The 18707-nt window shown below is 33.3% G+C and overlaps 1 protein-coding gene across 1 annotated transcript; it reads right to left on the minus strand.

Annotated features, from left to right (window-relative positions):
• Nucleotides 1–3184: 3184 nt before the first annotated feature.
• LOC118747000 (odorant receptor 63a-like) lies at nt 3185–10944 on the minus strand. Its single transcript, XM_036480993.1, has 8 exons — nt 10854–10944; nt 8394–8532; nt 8074–8265; nt 6632–6733; nt 6408–6573; nt 3652–3757; nt 3443–3544; nt 3185–3349 (listed from the first exon to the last, which is right to left on the minus strand). The coding sequence occupies exons 1-8, from the start codon at nt 10893–10895 to the stop codon at nt 3185–3187; spliced, it is 1014 nt and encodes a 337-aa protein (XP_036336886.1). The 5' UTR covers nt 10896–10944.
• Between the last annotated feature and the right edge of the window lie 7763 nt (nt 10945–18707).

The following is an 18707-nucleotide window of genomic DNA, read 5'->3' on the forward strand; positions in this document are numbered from 1 at the left end:
ATACATCGATAGAGGAGTTACATACTTATATATGGAAGATATGCTTTATATGGCACCAATCTAAGTGATTTTCACTGCTATGTGATCGGTATGTAAACCGGTAGCACAATTTATTGGGTTTAGTTTCCTACATAAAGGAGATATATGGCAAAAACTGGTATCTGATCAATCAGTGCTATAGGAGATAAAGCTTATACAGCATAGATTTTGATGATTTTCTCAGTAGACTTTGTATTATTATTTATAAAATATCTTACGAAATTTATCGGTTTTAGCTGTTCAAATAAAGAAGTTTTACAGTAAAATCCCATATCTGAACAGTCAGATGTATGGAAGATATATGTTGTAGTCATCCGATCCTTGTTATTTTCACTGTAAGTATTCTGTTAATGATGAGTGAAACTGGTGCGAAATTTCATGTTCCTAGCTGCATAAATGGAGGAGTTATGATAAAAGACCTCATATCTGAACAATCAGTTGTATGGGGTCTGCAGGTTGTAGTGACCCGATCTTTGTTATTTTCACTGTAAGTCTTCTGTTGATAATGAGTGAAAACAGCGCGAAATTTCATGGTCCTAGCTACATAAATGGATGAATTATAACGAAAAATCTCATATCTGAACAATCAGTTGTATGGGAGCTATAGGTTATAGTTACCCGATCTTTTTAATTTTCACTGTAAGTTTTCTGTTGATAATTATTGAAAACAGTGCGGAATTTCATGTTCCTAGCTATATAAATGGAGGAGTTATAACGAAAAATTTTATAACCGAACAATCAGTTGTATGGGAGCTATAGGTTATAGTGACCCGATCTTTGTAATTTTCACTGTAAGTATTATGTTGATAATGGGTGCAAGTACTGCAAAATTTCATGTTCGTAGCTGCATAAGTGGAGAAGTTATAACGAAAAATCTCATATCTGAACAATCAGTTGTATGGGAGCTATATGTTATAGTGGTCCGATTCTTCCGGTTCCGACAAATGATTAATACATTATAAAAATATACCCACCTACCAAATTTGATACGGATATCTCGAAAACTGAGAGACTAGATTGCATACAAACAGACGGACAGACAGACAGACGGACAGACGGACATGGCTAAATCAACTCAGCTCGACGTTCTGATCATATAAGTATACATTTTAATGGGTCTATCTCTTTTTGTTCTGGTACTTACAAACATCGGACCAAAGTTATAATACCATTTCATGCTCATGAAAGGTATAAAAAAATCGTATATGCGTCTATGTACATTAGACTGTCCCAAAAATATATGGAAAACATTTTTTTTGCAAATTTTGGTATGCCAAAATAACATACGCATATGTATATAAAGTTTTATGGCCGACTTTTTTTTGTAGTTTTAGTTAAAAACTTGAATTAACGCTACCAACTCGTCCATGAAAACTTTGGGGAAATGTGAAAAATTCGATATATTTCTCATATTCGAACGCTTTCCAGTAAATGTGCATCTTTAAATTTTTAATAGAACGACAGGCAGGTACATCGAAAAAATTAATTAATGAAAATTGTAGAACATTTTTTAACTGGTCTGACAGGACACTAAATTATTAAATTCAACTTTTATAGCAAACTATGAAACCCGGCGAACTGCGTCCCGGTTAAAATTAGTTTTTTTATTGAAACATTTTAGTCCAACTTTTCGCAAGAAATTCACGTTCACGTCGGAAGGCATACTTCCAAGGCTGCCTTAAATACCTTAACGAAAGTGTTATGTCTGCGAAGAAAGTTCTTGGAATTTCCTCCAGTGATCTGCGCGGTTAATCGAATAACGAAATAAATTTGAAGAACTTTTCCTCTTCACTCCCTGGCGGCAACAATGATCCGTTTCGATCGTGCGACTGTCCTTGAATTTGTATAGTCTAACAGGTGGCAATTTCAAAATGTAGGAGTTTCGTTGGTCTACAGAAATCCAATATACGTAGACTTATTTCCGACGAAACATCTTAAATGTCTTACCACGGAGCACAATAGTTATGGTGGTTGGTTTAACGGAGGTCATTTGAGATTGACCGCTGGACAACTCAATCCTGGTGTCTTCGAATAAGCTTTAACGTCGAGTAATACTGGTAGATCACATTGATTGGACCAGTCGGAAAAACACAGGAGTTCGACTTACTCAGTGGTGCAGCAGGTCGGCGGACATTCCCGACACTTTTTTATCACTTGACGTGTTTTTGGTAATAACTCGACTCCTGAGCCACTTGGCGGGTAAATTTTTTTCACAGCAACATTTTCCTTTACGATACCAATACAAATTTCGAATATAAGCCAAATCGGATCATAAATAAAATGTTTATCAAGAACTCGAATACAGTTCCACATGTCGGATCAAATTCAGAGCTGAAACTATCCAGAGACACCCTCAAACACATACAACGTCCCCTTTGGAAAATAGTCCCACTTTTCTCCATGAGTATGCGATGCCTTTCATATATCTCAATACTCTGTTCGAGCACTCTACCATAAACACTTCCAGAGGTGGGAGGTGCCACGCCCCCTTTCCGTATCGAATTTTTTTTAGCTTATAACCTTCCTTGGAAAGACGGGAATAGGTGTCCAAGATTTCAAAAAAAAAAAAATTGGTACAGCCGAGCAGCAGAAAAATGGCTTTCAAAATATATATGTATAAGTATATACATATAATTCGAATCCAGCGCTTCCTAGTTGATACATTTTTCGTAGGGATGTTTTTCTCGAACTATAGCCAAATTAATTAATTCGGAATTAAATTAGTTAAAAATACCCAATAAATAGACTAAGTCAGAAAAACTTAGGTAGTTTTGAAGTTACCGCCAGTAAAGCGCGTTAGTGCCAAGAAAATAACTTTTATCAATTTTCTTAGGGTTGGTTTTTAAGTAAAAATTCAATTCTGAATTAATTAATTTTTGGCTTTTCATGCAAATCGCTAAAAATTCTAAAATATACATGTCACCAATAAAAAAAATTTCGACGTGCTAGAAAAAAACAAAAGGTGCATTTTAATTTAACATACCTAAATATTAAAAACAAGAACAAAATTATTAGAGGGGGGAAACAAAATATAAATTTCACAAGCCTTTGTGATTTTGAATAAAAGTTAGTTTTTAAGGCAAAACCAATAAAGTGAAGAGGTATGTTACAAAAAAAAACAAATTTGTGTTGTTGGGACAATCTATCAACTTACCCCCATCAATGTGACCAAGGACAGTACGCCGAACCAGGATATTTGGAAACAGAACTCTTTATTGGAACGCATAATTATCATTTGTAAAGTTTTCTTAAATTCCGCGGACTCATTGTACCAATCGCAGCCGTAGCAGGATAGCGGTATGGCTTCGAGCTGAAAAGATGTTGTGGAAAATAATATTTTATTTCTAAATGCATTTTTTTTGTGTACATAAAGGTATAAAATTAGAATTTAAATTTATTTTACCTCTGTAACTAAGAATTGACCATTCACGTAAAGCATACAATCTCCGCTAAAAGCAGCACAAATGTAAAAAATCATGCGAATAAGCGTTACTTTACTTGATTCCTGAAAAATAAAATATTCGTATATGTAGATGTATGTACGCATTTATTGAAAAGTATTTATATATGTACAAATATAGTACAAGATTTATGATATCAAACGATACTTACTAAAGAAAAATTGATTTCGTAGAGTACTAAACCATAAATGGCCATGCTATGAAAAAATTGTGAGAGAATTATATGCTTGAAGAGCTGATTGACTTCATCTAAAAAGCTGTGAAATTGTAAAAATTATACATAAATACATATATACAAATATGAGAATATGAGTATATTCTGTATTAGGTATACCGGCTGAGTACTGCGGACACATAAAGTAGATGTGTTCATATCGAGCCCTAACGCCAAAATAACGTAAGCGACATTTTTTTCAAAATTTTCTTTTTAACGCAGAAATATTCCTAGAGCATCCAGATACATTTCTGCATCAAAAAAAAAAATTTCTTTTAAAAATGTCGCTTACGTTTTTTTGGCAGTTAGGCCTCGATATATTGAAGCATTAACCTTCCGTCTCTGTCAAGGGATAGTTTTCTACCCAGATGTTAAAAAATTAAAAAAAAATATATATATACATACCTATGGGTCATTCCTTATAATATTTACACTTCAATTTTTTTTGGTGTAAAATGTTTTTTTTTACATTCTTTATCGAAAAAAAGAAGACACCTATTTTTTTATTTTGTCATGATATTCACGGAGAAATATCTTTTTTTTAATTATTTGCAGCTAATAAACTATTTGTCGGAATGCGCGTATTTACCTCGGCTTTCTACGAGAATAAGAGATAGATTAAAATAAAAATATTTTTGCATTAAAAAATCGCATTTTTTTATTTTTTATTTTTATTAACTTCATCATGTTTGATTTTTATATATTTTTTTCAACCTGAAAAGTTGTCAAACTTTATGGAATAAGCTGTATAAATTTGAGAATCGAAACACCAAAAAGTTTATACTAAAGTAATTATGCACAGTTTGATACCTGAACTGATTTTCTCCGACAAATAGTTTATTAACTGCAAGCAATTGAAAAAAGATACTTCTCTTTGAGTTCAAAATTTCTTGTGCGTCATTTTATATGAATTTTTCGTTTTTTTTTTGAGCTGGAAAAAGGCCTTAAAATGCAAAAATCGAATTTTGAGGTACTCTAAATCTTCCAAAAGCTTAGAGGACCTTTTTTTCAATAGTTAAAATCAGTGATTCACAAAGTGGTCCAGGTGGACCGCCAAGAGTCAAAGGGAGACTTGCGTCTACGTTGGCGTGAAAAAAAATTGGGGGTACATAAGTTGTCAGTGATGAAAAAATGGCCGTGTTGAGACTTTAAAAAAGCTTTTGAAGGTTTAAGATTCTTATTTTAAGATTTCTTGGCAACAATATTTTGGGAGCTATGCTTCTCATGCAATCCTAACAGGTATTGCGAAAAAATAATTTTGCAAATTTTTCGTCGTTTTTATGGTCCATGAGCTTGAAAAAACCGTTTTCCTCACTGAGGAATACAATTTTCACCTTCCTGCTCACTAAAATCCTTCCTTTGTAAGTTAAAAAGGGAAATAGCGCTCTTCTACCTAATTTATGTATCTTTAATATAACTCAGTCAAAGATAATATGATAAGAAACTCTTTTTCTCGTGAGAGCGCTGTGAAAAGGTTCATTTTTATAACATCCCCCAATATTGCCACAGGGGCGAAAATCATATCGGGTGATTTATTGAGCAAAGTTTTGCAATTTTTTTTTATTTAAAAAAATAAGCAAGTATTTTAGATTTCTAGTAACTTCTTTATTATACATAAAGTTACCATATGAAATGTCTTTTCACGCAAACACTATCTTAACGCATAATTTTTTAATGTGATTGCAAGAAATCCATTGAAATTAAATTGGTGTATTTTGTGCGTATCTAGTGGCAGCTCGGTATCTATATACATATAAAATAGGCGATAGATAGGCTGTGGATGTGCAATAAGGTTTTACTTTTTCGAAAAGAGTTGCCACCTGTTAAATAATTAAACTCAAGTTATTTAATAATCAGCGCTCTCAGATCATCAGAATAACCAGTAAAATTTTGAAATTGTTTTACGAGAAAATAAGGTTGGGAACATTTGGAATAAATCACTCAATTGAAAAGTTAAATAAAATAATAAAGTTTAATAAAATATTTTAATATGGGTATTAAAAGGAGGAGAATTTAAGTAAGCTGTTTATATTTCTAAAATGGTTTAGATGAGGGTCGTCGCCTCCAGCCAAGAAATTTGGACAAAATTTAATTGACAAATTAAATTAGAGCCTACTAATATTATTGGTGTGAAGGTTCCTGAGTGAGTGTGTGAGTATGTTTATTGCGCTATTGTCTCCAAAACTGAAAGCAGCATACAAATTTTAAATATTTTTGGATTCATGAACATTGAAATTTTTTTTAGATAAACTCAATACACAGACGGAAGGTTAAAAACATACTCTAAGGGTACTCATCTATGCGCTTAAGTTTCATAATTGGGCAATAGGCAACTGTGCGCAATGTTTTTCATGAGGAAAGTTTAATACTTTGTGGAATTTCTGACATTTAATTATTTGAAAATCTTAATTGAAAAAGTTGAACAGTTGAAACTCAAATTTAAGTAAATATTTAAGTTTTACCGCAATTATTACTGAAAAGCGTTGAGCACAAATCAAAATGAAAGTAAACAAAATGGCTGACACTAACAAAATCGGCGCGCAAAGTTTCCTTTTTTGTGCAAATGACTTTTCATATAAATTTTGACATTTAATTTGCGAGGATTTAAAATTGCACAGTTTACGAGAGTTTTGCGCTTTTAAATGAGTACCCTTACTACATATACATTTGTATGTATGTATGTACATACTTACTTAACTATACGCTGATGTTGAATTATACAATAACGCAAATACTCAACGCGTCGTTCAGCTGGCACCAGTGGAGAGGTGGAATGTTGTAACATTAAGCTTAATACCCGCACAATACCACATGCATGCTTACAGAAGACCATAAAGGCACAATTGAAACTGATGGCACCTGTCAATTACAGACCAATTGTATGGTATCTCACGAATTAAAAATTCCATTGACTCACACATGCCAGCCACATGAAGAGAACAAGCGCCCAAAAACATATCTAGTGCATAGTAGAAAGAGTTCATACCCTTGTCGAGGAACATCGGATAACCAGTGAAGGCTATGGAGTAGAAAATGCTAAATAAAGGAGCCGATACAAAAGAATGTGTATATAATAGGGTGTTCAATTATTCGCCTTTTTCTAAAACCTGGTTTCGAGTTATTCGAAATATTGAAATTTGTAAAAATCCGATTCCCGACATTGAAATTAAGAAAAAAACCAAATAAACCGGTTTTATTTCCCACAGTTTTTATGTTCGCATGAAATTACAATAAAACTATTAACAGTAGTAAATAAAGCTATTGTTTAGAAAAGAGCAAAGCAAAATAAGTTCAAAGTTTTTTAGTAGTTGTATACCAAATAAAAATCAGTGGGAAAATTCACATTTGGTCTAATTTTAACTTTGTTTAATACTTTATGGTATTTTTTCGATTTTGAGTAGTGCTTAGAGGTGCCTACTGCCTCTCCGGACTTGACTCCATTGGTCAATGTCTGGCCCCAGCGACATCAAAAAAGCTTTTTTTTCAAATAGCGGTCGTCCCTCGGCAGGCAATCGCAAGTGCACTTCTGACATAAAAAAGCTTCTCCGTTTGTGGCAGATGGCAAAAACGATATACTGTCCATCCCCAATTAGCCTAGGATATAATTTTAGAACTATTTGGGAGTTTCCTTTAAACTGGAACAAGCCTTGAAAATTGCGAAAAATTAAAAACTTTTATTGAGAGGTCAATAAAAAAAGGTATGAGATAAAAAAACCGGTTTGTTCGATAAAAAATCAAGTTTATTCGATATTCGAAAAGTCAAGATGTCAAAAAACTTATAACACATATCCAACAAACCGGTGGAAACTGGTTTGGAAAAAGCGAGTCAATCACCCTAGTATATAAACAGTTATGTATATTCGACCATACCAAAAAAAAAGCGCTTTACACCTCTCAGTCTAAAATATTTTTGCAAGGCAATTTGGAAAAAAATATTTTCGTTTATTTTTTGGCTGAAAGTAGGGGTTGTTTTTCATATTTTTCGTTATATCGAAGATACATTTTTTTTGTTCCAAAGCTCGTTGACCAGATCACAGTTATTATCCACCTTATGTACGACCCTAATGCCAGTAAATTAAAGTCCTCCAAAACATTTAAACTTTTACTAATGAAGTATACATTTTGATTATTCCAGTGGAACTATTAAAAAAATATATTTCCGAAAATAGATTTCACCGAAAAATGCAAAAATACGACCCTAGGTTCGAAAAAAAAATTTGTTTTCGAAATTTCTTTGCAAAAATACTTTCGACTCAGAGGAGTAGGAGTATGGCGATTTTTTTTTTGTTCGCTTGTTAGGGGGTACCGTCTCATGTACATAGATACTTAATAATTTATTTTGTGTATTTAAATATTTACGCAAAATATAAACGTAGTCCGGTGTGCCTTGTATTTGATGATATAAATTTATAAAAATCGCATAGAAAAAGTAGTTAGAAAGTATGCATACAATTAATATCACACAGTAAATAAGCTGTCGCCTTGATTCCAACCATGTTGTAACCATAATTGCATTAATTTCTTGCTTCAGCTTCATTTTGACAGGCATATCTGCAAAGTAAAGTTTTATGTGCCAGCACGTATGCACTATGTAATTAAGTTAATCAAGTAGTTATATGTATGTATATGGACAATAGAAGTTTTTCTAATTTTTATTTTTATTTTTACTGCATACTGACCCGTCTTAAATATTTCAAGGCATTGGAGTAGCTCGTGAGTTTCAGCTTTATGCAGAATGACCGAAAATCTATGCTGCATAAAAATAAAGTAAATCAATTTGACGATGGCGGTCGTTGTTTGTAGTGTAGTGGTAACAGTCTGCAATGAAACGAAAAGCGGTTTACTGTTGGGACATACATATTAACGAATATAGTAAAAGTGACAAATGCTCATAAGACAAAAAGTGTTACGTGTATGTATGTGCCCATAATCTTTCATAAGAATTTTTATGAGAGTTTGCTTTAAAGGGTAATACCACTCTAGCGGCGAAAAAAGAGGCCTAAATGCCTAAATTTTATAGCGGCATACGCGAGCATGAAAAATGAAATCGAATTTCTGTTTTAGGGGACTTATTAAGCATGCAATGGAGTATGAAAAAACAAAAATGTCGCCGTTACATATGTTACCGGCCAAACCCGATCTTAGGACAAACTAGTTTTGCTAAGGCTAAATTAGGTCAGGCTCCACAGTATTTTTTCGTAGACCACCTTTTCGCGTAGGCGTAGTTGTGTCCAACTAGTTTCCGCGTTGGACGGATATATCGGTGATGGGAAGAACTAGTTAAGCCTAGGAAAAACTAGGATGTCCTAAGATCGGGTTTGGCCGGTAACATATGTAACGGCGACCTTATGGCCTGAATTGCCTGGAGAAAAAAATCAAAAAGATAATTAATCTTCGTACTATTGGCTATTGAATCGCGTGTCTATTTTTCGTTAATTCAAAAACGAAATGTCTTTCGTATGACGGTGATGGCTGAACAAGTCCACAGAAAATAAACGACAGACGTGCTTTATTATACTCGGTTACTGGACTAGACTAGCTTATGAAAATTCGGAAAGAAGGAGCGTATTTTATTATATCCAAAAAAAATATTTATGAAAATATAGTATATAAATATAAAGTTCACAAAAAGTTAAAACATTTTCATCAACATTTTCAACTTTTTATTCAGAATTTTCGGAAAATTTTTGTGCATGCAGTTTTCTAGTTGAATTTTAGTCTAAAGTTGTTCAAATTTCAACCGACTAAAAAATCCCGTTGATGTTTGAGAATTTTTTTTTTGTGACAAATTTTTGCACTTTTTTCCACATAATAATAAGATGATTATCTTATGAAGTAAAATGCGGGAGACAGTTGATAACGAAATTTCAAAAAATCAACGCCAGGTTTTGTAAATTGCACTTGTAATAAAAAAAAACACAAAATCAGTCTAAAAAAAAATTCCCAAAAATCAACGCGAGTTTTTAGCCGGGTGAAACTTACACTCCATGACACTAAAATGTAGTGGGATACAAAGCTGCATACTCGAAATTTTTCTAGAAACTCTGAAAAAAAGTTGAAAATTTTGATACAAATTTTTGAATTTTTGTGAACTTTATATAAAGTGTGAAACTTTGATTTAATGCAAAAAAATTTTCATGAAAATAGTTGTGAATATTATATTAGAACAAGGTTTACACTTACATTTGGCGCCTAATGTATATAGTAATGCGAAAAATAACAGGGATACGACCTTATGACCAGTTTTGTCCTTCTTTTTGTTTGTTTAATGATTATTATTTTTTTTAATAAAAATACAGCCCATTATCTAACAAAAACCATGTAGGTCTAAGTTTCAAAGTTTGTAGAAAAATTCAACAAATTTTTACAAAAACGACAAACTTTTTATAATGAATTATTAGAAAAATTCTTTGTATGCAGTTTTATAGCCCATTCTAGCTTTATAAAGTCCAAGTTTTGAGTGTCTAAAAAACTGTGTTGAATTTGATATTTTTTTGCTGACGTGTTATGCACTTTATTCCATACAAAATAAGTTGAAACATTTTTTTTTTTATAAAAAAAAATACCATCCGCAAAAAAATATCGAAAATCAACTCTGAGCCACTTTAAATAAACAAAGGAAAAATTGCCAAAACTGGTCAACATGTAATGTCCCTCTTATTTTTCGCATGACTGTTAATACCTATAGTCAGTGTAGGTTAAATAAAATCCTGTAAAACGTAATGCCCATCTTGCGCTTTAAAACCCGAATATTTGCAAATTTATCATCTTTAGTAAAGCCATATTTTAACCTACTAGGCTCTCTATAACCGAGTATGCTTTAAAATGGCATGTTGTATTTTAATAAACATATTATACTTCTTAGGGACGTTTGCACCATTTATGATTAATACTAACCGAAGGTAAAAACTCCTGTCGACTGCTTTGTCCATCAAATGTTATATGCTATATATGATAACGTCGATAATGATGTTTAACTGATAGTTAGAATTAATCAGAGATGGTAGAAACGGCAGTTATTCTAACCTACTTGAGCTCAACTATAAAACTAAAGAATAATTTTGATTACTTTTAAATAAAAACGTACACATGTAAATATGTGTGTATGTATGTTTGTATGTAAATAAGCATCTATTTACCTCAGCTATCAGCGGTATATGTCCTTGGGCCTGTTGTATCATTAGCCAATGAGGATATAAAGCAATACAACTTGCAATAACAAGCAGTACACTCACACTAAAAAATAAACAAATATAATTCAAAACATCAAACTGAGATAAATAATATAATTCTATGTAGACAAAACTTTAAATTAATTAATTAAATATATGAACTACGTCATAGCATGCTAACGGTACCATGCTTATAGCTCGTTTTCGTTTTATGCTTGGAGCTTCGAATTTCGATACGATACCTAATCTAATGAAGAATCAATATGAATATCCTTACGATCGAACAATGCGTGTTCTTTGCATTCGTTACCGAGATTTTGCAAGTTCAAAATACGTAAGTTGAAAATATAACGATGGAATAAAAAAATTATCGATAACATTTTGAATATTTAGCAGCAAATGCAAATGTGCTTAAGAGCGAAAAACACCACACAAGTGGCTTGACAAACCAAGCGAAATATCCCTTTCCTTAAAGCTATTTATGTTGTGTATGGGGGTGTTTGAAGGTTTGACAAGCCGTTTAAGGGGAAATATGCACAAAAATAATTTTTTTTTATTTTCTGGCCGCGATATTGAGTTTTGATCAAACCGCATACACATTGTGTATGATAAAATCGCCGCATTCGCAACGGAATTTTTACCGAATGAGAGCGCAAGAGAGAAAAATCGACGAAAACCAAACCCTTTTACATTGTGAACCGGAAGAAAACTAAAATTCTTTGCTTGAACGAGTCATGTTTGCATGGTGTATGGCGAAATGGGGAAATAATGTTTGACAAGCCGCTTGTATAGTGTATTTCGCTCTTTATAAAACTTCGGAAAGCTTTATTGTTCAAAAATTTGAAGAGCGATTTAACGAATCTCTTGTGTAAAACATGGTTGCTTTTGTTATCAGCAAACATATCTTGAGAAAATTCCTCAAAATAAAAATCCTCAAAAAATACTTAAGCGCACCCGAAATTCCTCACGTTTTGAGGAATTACTCATAAAGTGGCAACACTGTTCCAAACATTTAACATTTTCGACTTTTTGTTTTTTGTTATTTTTTGGCCTTATAACAATTATATTCAACAATTTTTATTGAGCTCGAGGCCGTTTTTTAACGAAAATTTATTGTGGAAAAGCAACAATGGGCCGAATGAATAAAAACAAAGCAATTGCTTTTTCTTAAAATTGCATACCTTTTACTTCAATTTTGTTTGAATAAATTGAGTAAAGTGTAAGAAATTTTAAGAAAAAACAATTGCTTATTTTTTATTCATACGGCGCAATAATTTAAAAATTTGAAATTTCGACTTTTGTAAACAATCTTTCGGCGTAATTTTGCATAACTTTCTTTTTCCTTCTACGGAAATCTAGAAGTTTTGAAATGCTACTCAGAAGAGGTTTAATTTTTTTTCCAAAGGTGTAACTTTTTTGACGTTTTTGGAAAAAAATCTTTTTTCGGCGTCATTTTGCAGAACATTCTTTTTCCTTTTCAGGAACTCTAGAACTATTGAAAAGCTACTCAGAAGCTTTTAATTTTTATTTTTCTTCAAAATTTTAACTTTTTTGATTTTTGGAAAAAATATTTTTTCGGCGTCATTTTGCAGAACTTTCTTTTTCCTGGTCAGAAACTCTAGAACTTCTGAAGAGCTACTCAGAACAGTTTTTATTTTTAAATTTCTTTTTTTTTAATTTAACTTTTCCCACTTTTTGGAAAAAAATGTTTTTTCCGGCGTAATTTTGAAAAGCTACTCAGAACACTTTTAATTTATATTTTTTTCAAAAAGTTAACTTTTTCGACTTTTTCGAAAAACATTTTTTTTGCGCCATTTTAAAGAACTTTCTCTTTCCTTTTCAAGAGCTTGGATAAGCTACTCAGACCAGTTTTAATTTTTATTTGTTTTTTTTTCCAAAATAATATTTTTCGCATTTTTGCAAAAAAATGTTTTATCAGCGTAATTTTGCCGATTTTTCCTTCTCAGGAGCTCTAGAACTTTTGAAAAGCTACTCAGAACAGTCTAAAGTTGTATTTTTTTTTCAAAAATTTCCCTTTTCCGACTTTTTTCGAAAAAAATGTTTTTTCGGCGTCAGTTTGCAGAAGTTTCTTTTTCCTTCTCAGGAACCCTAGAACTTTTGAAAATCTACTCAGAACACATTTTTAAATGTTATTTTATTCAAATATTCAACTTTTTCGTCGTTTTCGAAAAAAAAAATTTCGGCGTAATTTTGCAGAACTTTTTGTTTCATTTTCAGGAACTCTAGAACATTTGAAAGGATGCTCAGAACAATTTTTTATTTGCCTTTTTGCCACATGTCTAATGCTGCGTGAATCTGGCATACACAATTTTTAAAGCAAGTTTTTTGGTCAAAATATCCAGACATTTTTTTTCCTTTTCCGGAACTCTATTACTATTGAAAAGCTACTCAGAACAGTTCTTTTTCTATCTTGTTGCGTCATATCGTGAGAATATTAATTGTTTCGTGTGTTCTGAAATTTTTGTTTGTTTTTGTCGCACAGTGTTAAATAGCAAATTTTGACTTGCAATAAAATGTTTTGTGTTTGACAAACTCACATTCTTAAGTAATCTTTCAGCTTCGTTTGTGTAGTTATATTTACTCCAGTTGAAAATGAAGTCCATATCAACTCTCTAATGTAATGCCTATTGCGTCCTTTCAACGCCTGAATTTCTCTAGCACTGTACATTGCTTCCAAGGGTTTCCTTTTTTTGTAAAAGGAAAATAATATTTGCTTTAAGAATCCAAACTGCACTGATTGTCGATGCCATGTTTTTTACTATTTATAACTGTTTAGGAAATCACACGAATCACGATTTTTTTCTTCCCTTTGTGATGCCTACGCACATTTCCGGACTGTGAGCATCGGCTTCATAGTTAATTTATACGTTAATGTTTTCACTTTCAAAAATGTAAACGCAAATTAAGTACTTAAAGTTGATAGTAGCCGTCAAATGTATAATTACACAAATTAGTGAACCCATGGCTACGTAAGACTTGGAAAACTTCAATCCAAGTAAACAAAGCCGTTTATTGATTTTTCCAACTCAAACCTTATGATTTACTTTTGTGTTAATTATCTACATAGTATTATTAGTAGTATATATAAGTATGTATAAGCTTAGTTTTTTTTTGTAACTGAGCGGAAAGAAAGAACGCCCGAATCAGTTAAAATTTGTATTTAGCTATATACTCCGCTTCAATTGTATAGGTACACATTGTCTCGTCAAGATCCGAGTTTACATCTGGACTTGTGGGCATCGGAGAAGCTTTGTTTAAATTTCATTTTGCAGAATGATAATTGATTACTTTAGATTTTTTCCACTTTTTATCAAACCATACGAAAATAATGCTCTTTATTTTGATTCACTTGCATAAGCACAAGTACGCGTTGGATACTTGTGAGCAAGAATGGGCGCAGCAGGCACACTTGCAACTGCAAAAAATACATAAAAGGAGGGCTTCACGGATCTAGTACTTCGCCGGCGATCTGTGGAAATAAAACGCAATGAAATGCAAATGTTTTTTGACAGCTCAAGCCGGCTCACAACAACGCAGGAAAAAAGCATTAAATGAAGCCAGAACACAAAGCTAGACGGAAATAAAAAAAGTTAATTACGAGGTCAGCATCTTATTGTCGTCGAGATAGTGGACCAAAATGAAAGAAAACGTTGGTGCTCATGACATCACAAGGTGGACTGCGAATTACTCTATACACTTGTGTTCAGATCCATCCATGATCAAGAAGGGAGTATGGCGGTCTGAACAGCGATTTCGGATTCTAAAGCAGTTCACATACAATTCTAGAACTGTCTTTCGGATAGGGGCTTTTGCATATATTGGAATTAAAGATGTAGTATCCAATACTAATAGGGTTTTCAATATAATTAAAGTGAATGATGTGCTTTTGTTGGTTCAATGTAGTCCCGTCCTTGTATTAAAGCCACTATGTCTATTCAAGTGTACCAAAATAATAAGCATAGTTTTAGTCGAAATGAGAATAAAACTAAGCTTTCCCGAAGACAAAAATTTAAGGGTAATGTAACTTTGTTCACATATCGATTGTTAGTAACAGCCTAAAAGGAATCGGGATAGAAATGGACATATGTATGTATGTATACCAAAATGCTTAGAAGCAAAAGAGAAATCGATTAAGACGTTACTGTCTTTCGGTCCATTCGTCCGTCTGTGCGCACGATAACTTGAGTAAAAATTGAGATATCTTAACGAAGCTCGGTATGTGTATTTCCTTTTCAATAACAACTGAGGCATATTTTTTTTTTAAAGAGAGTTGGCAGTTTTTTTTTTTAAAGATAAAATCAACTATTTATTAAGTTAGATAAAATATTACAATAATATGGGTCTCAAGCAAAAAATTGAATTTACTTAAAAGGTTAAACGAAATATTTTAAGATGAGTATCAAACGAGAGAGGTTTTATGAAAGCTTTATTTCGAAAATATTTTTGAAGAGATTTGCCAACCGTTTAGAAATTTAAAATCGTCTTAATGAACAAGTTAAATGAAATATTTAAATATAGGTATCAAACGGGAGAGGTTTTAGAAAGATTTGCGGACTTTCGAACCCCTTGCAACTATGGGAAAAATATAAAACCTGAGACTAATTGATTATAAAGTTTGCTCAATGATGGGAAAACGGATGTGTGGTTTCGGCATCCCCACTCCGCAACAAACGGGGGAATTTTCCAATGAGTTATTCAGGGAGTTGAGTTATAGCCCCACGCACTTGGCGGTTCAAGTCACCGAAACAGAACCTAAACTTTTACCCGAGCAAAGGCAAATTTTCCATAAAATTGAGAGCCGCGTCGAAGGCGGAGAAGGGGCCTTTATTTCTTGGACGCAACGGGCGAACTGACACAAAATGTCTGTTAAATTTTCTACTGCCGCCAATGTAAAAATGTTGCACTAGCGGTTGCCTTCTCAGGGTAGCAGCTATCTTGATCAGCGAAGGAATAACTGCTCGATTGGTGTTTAAACTCCCTTTGAATCTTGCGAGTCAGGATACACCAACTTGAAACATTAGCGAAAAGAATAGTGACGGGGCTATACAATTCATTAATAATTGGGATGAATGTACGATGTAACACAAGCATGCAGTCGAGGCACTCGATCGAAGCTTTTAAGATATCTACGGCAGCTGTTTTGCTGTCATCGAGCGAGGCACTGCGGCAGGCGAGATAAGTGCGTGCATCAAGGCTTCGCCATTGTGGGTAAAGGTGGAAATATTGAACCTCACAACCAACATGAGAGTCAAGCTGTACAATGATCGAGACTCTTTGCCCAAGACCTCCTTGATATCGGTGAGGGACGCAATGCAATGAATGCGGAAGGCCTTATTATATTCGAAAGTCGCTTTTGCAATGCTATAATCTCAGAAGATGAACTAATAGACAAAGTTTTTCCTAATTGACAACACAGCCTGAGCAAAGAGGGATCTTGGCATTTAAAAATAAGCCAAACTTAGCACCTTAAAATGAATCAGTAGGAGCTCTTTAGAATTGTCAGGGGTGCTGCGGCACAAACTGGAACTAAAGGTGGGGTGCCAGTCACATTGATGTGTAACCTGGATGCAAGCGAATGTACAATCAGTAGCTCTAATCCAATACTTTTCGTGTAAAATCCTGTAAAAATGTTAAACCGCAAAATTACTCTCTAAACTGAGAGTAAAAAGTGAATAACAACAAAATGTACGAGAACAATAACAGCATTTTTCCTGTAAACCGTCAAGCAGTGATCGCTTGACACTTCTCGTGAATTTACTTCATTTTCTACACAAGTCTCCAAAAATCGCTCTCATTTATAGGATTTTGGAGTAAGGGATAATAACTCCTGCAACTTTCTGCCAATTCATATAAAAACCTGTAAGTTCATGGAGTACTGGATCAGAGCTAATATTTATACCACGAGCTTCCATAACTCCAAACATCACGCGGGTGAAGCTGCGGGCAAAATCTAGTGACTATATAAGTTAATCTCGCTAAATCTAATATCGAGCCCTAACCGCCAAATGGGCATAAGCGACAAAATGTTCGATTTTCTGTTTTTGACAGAAATCGATTACTTACCGCCATACGCACCAGCTGTCAAAATTTCAAAGGCCTACGAAGTACCGTTACAAAGTTATAGCGAAAGCAACTTTGGTTTTAGTGCTTAATTGTACTCTGTTTACATTTTTTGTGCCCGCAGTGTCGATTAAGTCTTTTTCTCCGGGAACAATGTTTTATTGCGGAGGGGAATTGTTAAATTTTTGTGTGGAAGTTTTGAAGTGCCTCTATTTTTCTTCCATATATGGACTATTTACAAACAAAGGTAAATACATATATTTGTGGTAGATTAAAATGTTTAATGAAAAGAATGAAAATATAATACATGGATGTATATGGTGTTAAAAAACTTGGTTATTGCAGAGCTTAACTAAAGGCGCACTTGTCCCATACAGCGGCACCGATTTTTCTGAAGTGTTAGTTGAAGAGGAAAATTCTGTGTTCGTGTTTTAAAATACTGCACTCTAATAAGGCAAAAAGGCTCATCCTCTGCCCTGTGGTGCTTGGTTAGGGGAGATGGTTGCCCTGAAAAGCGGAAGGTTGCTTAAAATGACAATATTATGAAATGCTTGAGCCCGCTAAGGATAAGTAGGCAAAACATGCACTTTTACAGGGTTGAGTGTAAAGCAGTGTTTGCATTCTTCAACTTTTCGTTCAACACTTGCGTTCAACTCAACGCAGGGCTGCACGAAAAAAAGTAGAATTGCGAAATGTTGGCTGGCGACCAATTTGGTTGAAAGCGATTAGTTGAAAGGCCGTTCATCCAAAAGTTGAACGAAAAGTTTAACAATGCAAACACTGCTTTACATCAAAAACATTTTGCACCATGGAAGAATAACATTTTTTTGGGACAAACGAAATCAGCATTAGTTTTTATAGATAAATAGGATTTCAATCAATCTTGTATGTATTTGTGTTGAAGAGCTATTTTCTTAATAACAAGAAGTTTTCTTAATAACAAAAGAAATGAGTTGAAGGCATCAAAATGGTTTTTGTCAATCCAAAAAATTTTTTTTTTTTAATATATCTTAACCGCCGCAATTGCGTGCTGTTGTTACCTTTGTTTTGGGACGGCAAAAAGGGCGTAAGCGGCAAAATCACCTGTTTCATTACTGATGGGCAAATAATACCACCAGTACTCTATACCTGACATCAAACGTAACTCGTTCATTGACCTTGACGTTAGTATCTACAGTAATTGCCGTGTTAATAAAAGAAAACGCCTACTGAAATATTTACGTTTCGTCGCTTATGCCTTTTGGGCGCCTATCGAAAATGTTTGAAATAGGGGTAGCGAAAGAATAAAAAATTTGAGTAATCCTTTCATATACCCCATTTTGATAACCTAGTCCAGCTTATATATAAAGTGACTTAAACAAGAGACAACGTGTTAATTTTTTTAAATATTCGTCATGTGTTCCGAGATAAGTTTTTTTTTATAAAAATACCGTCCAAGATTTAACAAAAAGCATAGAACTCACAGTTTGAAACTTTATACAAAATTTAGGAAAATTTAAAAAATTTATTTTTCTCATCTTTCAAGGTCCTTTCAACATTAATTAGGAAAGCAGAATTGAAGTGAAAAAAACAAATCATGGAAACAAAAATGGTACTTGACTTGATACACCTTACTTAAACTAACTAATTAAATCTTGCTGGGTTGCCTTCATGTGTATACATATTCATATACATACATAAATATCTAAATACCTTCTCAGCATGTAAGGTAACGATACCCTGCAAAAAATGCGTTCAATT

Source organism: Rhagoletis pomonella, unplaced genomic scaffold, assembly GCF_013731165.1.
Source record: "Rhagoletis pomonella isolate Grant_MI unplaced genomic scaffold, Rhpom_1.0 Rhpom_scaffold_00011, whole genome shotgun sequence".
In the NCBI taxonomy this organism is placed as follows: domain Eukaryota; kingdom Metazoa; phylum Arthropoda; class Insecta; order Diptera; family Tephritidae; genus Rhagoletis; species Rhagoletis pomonella.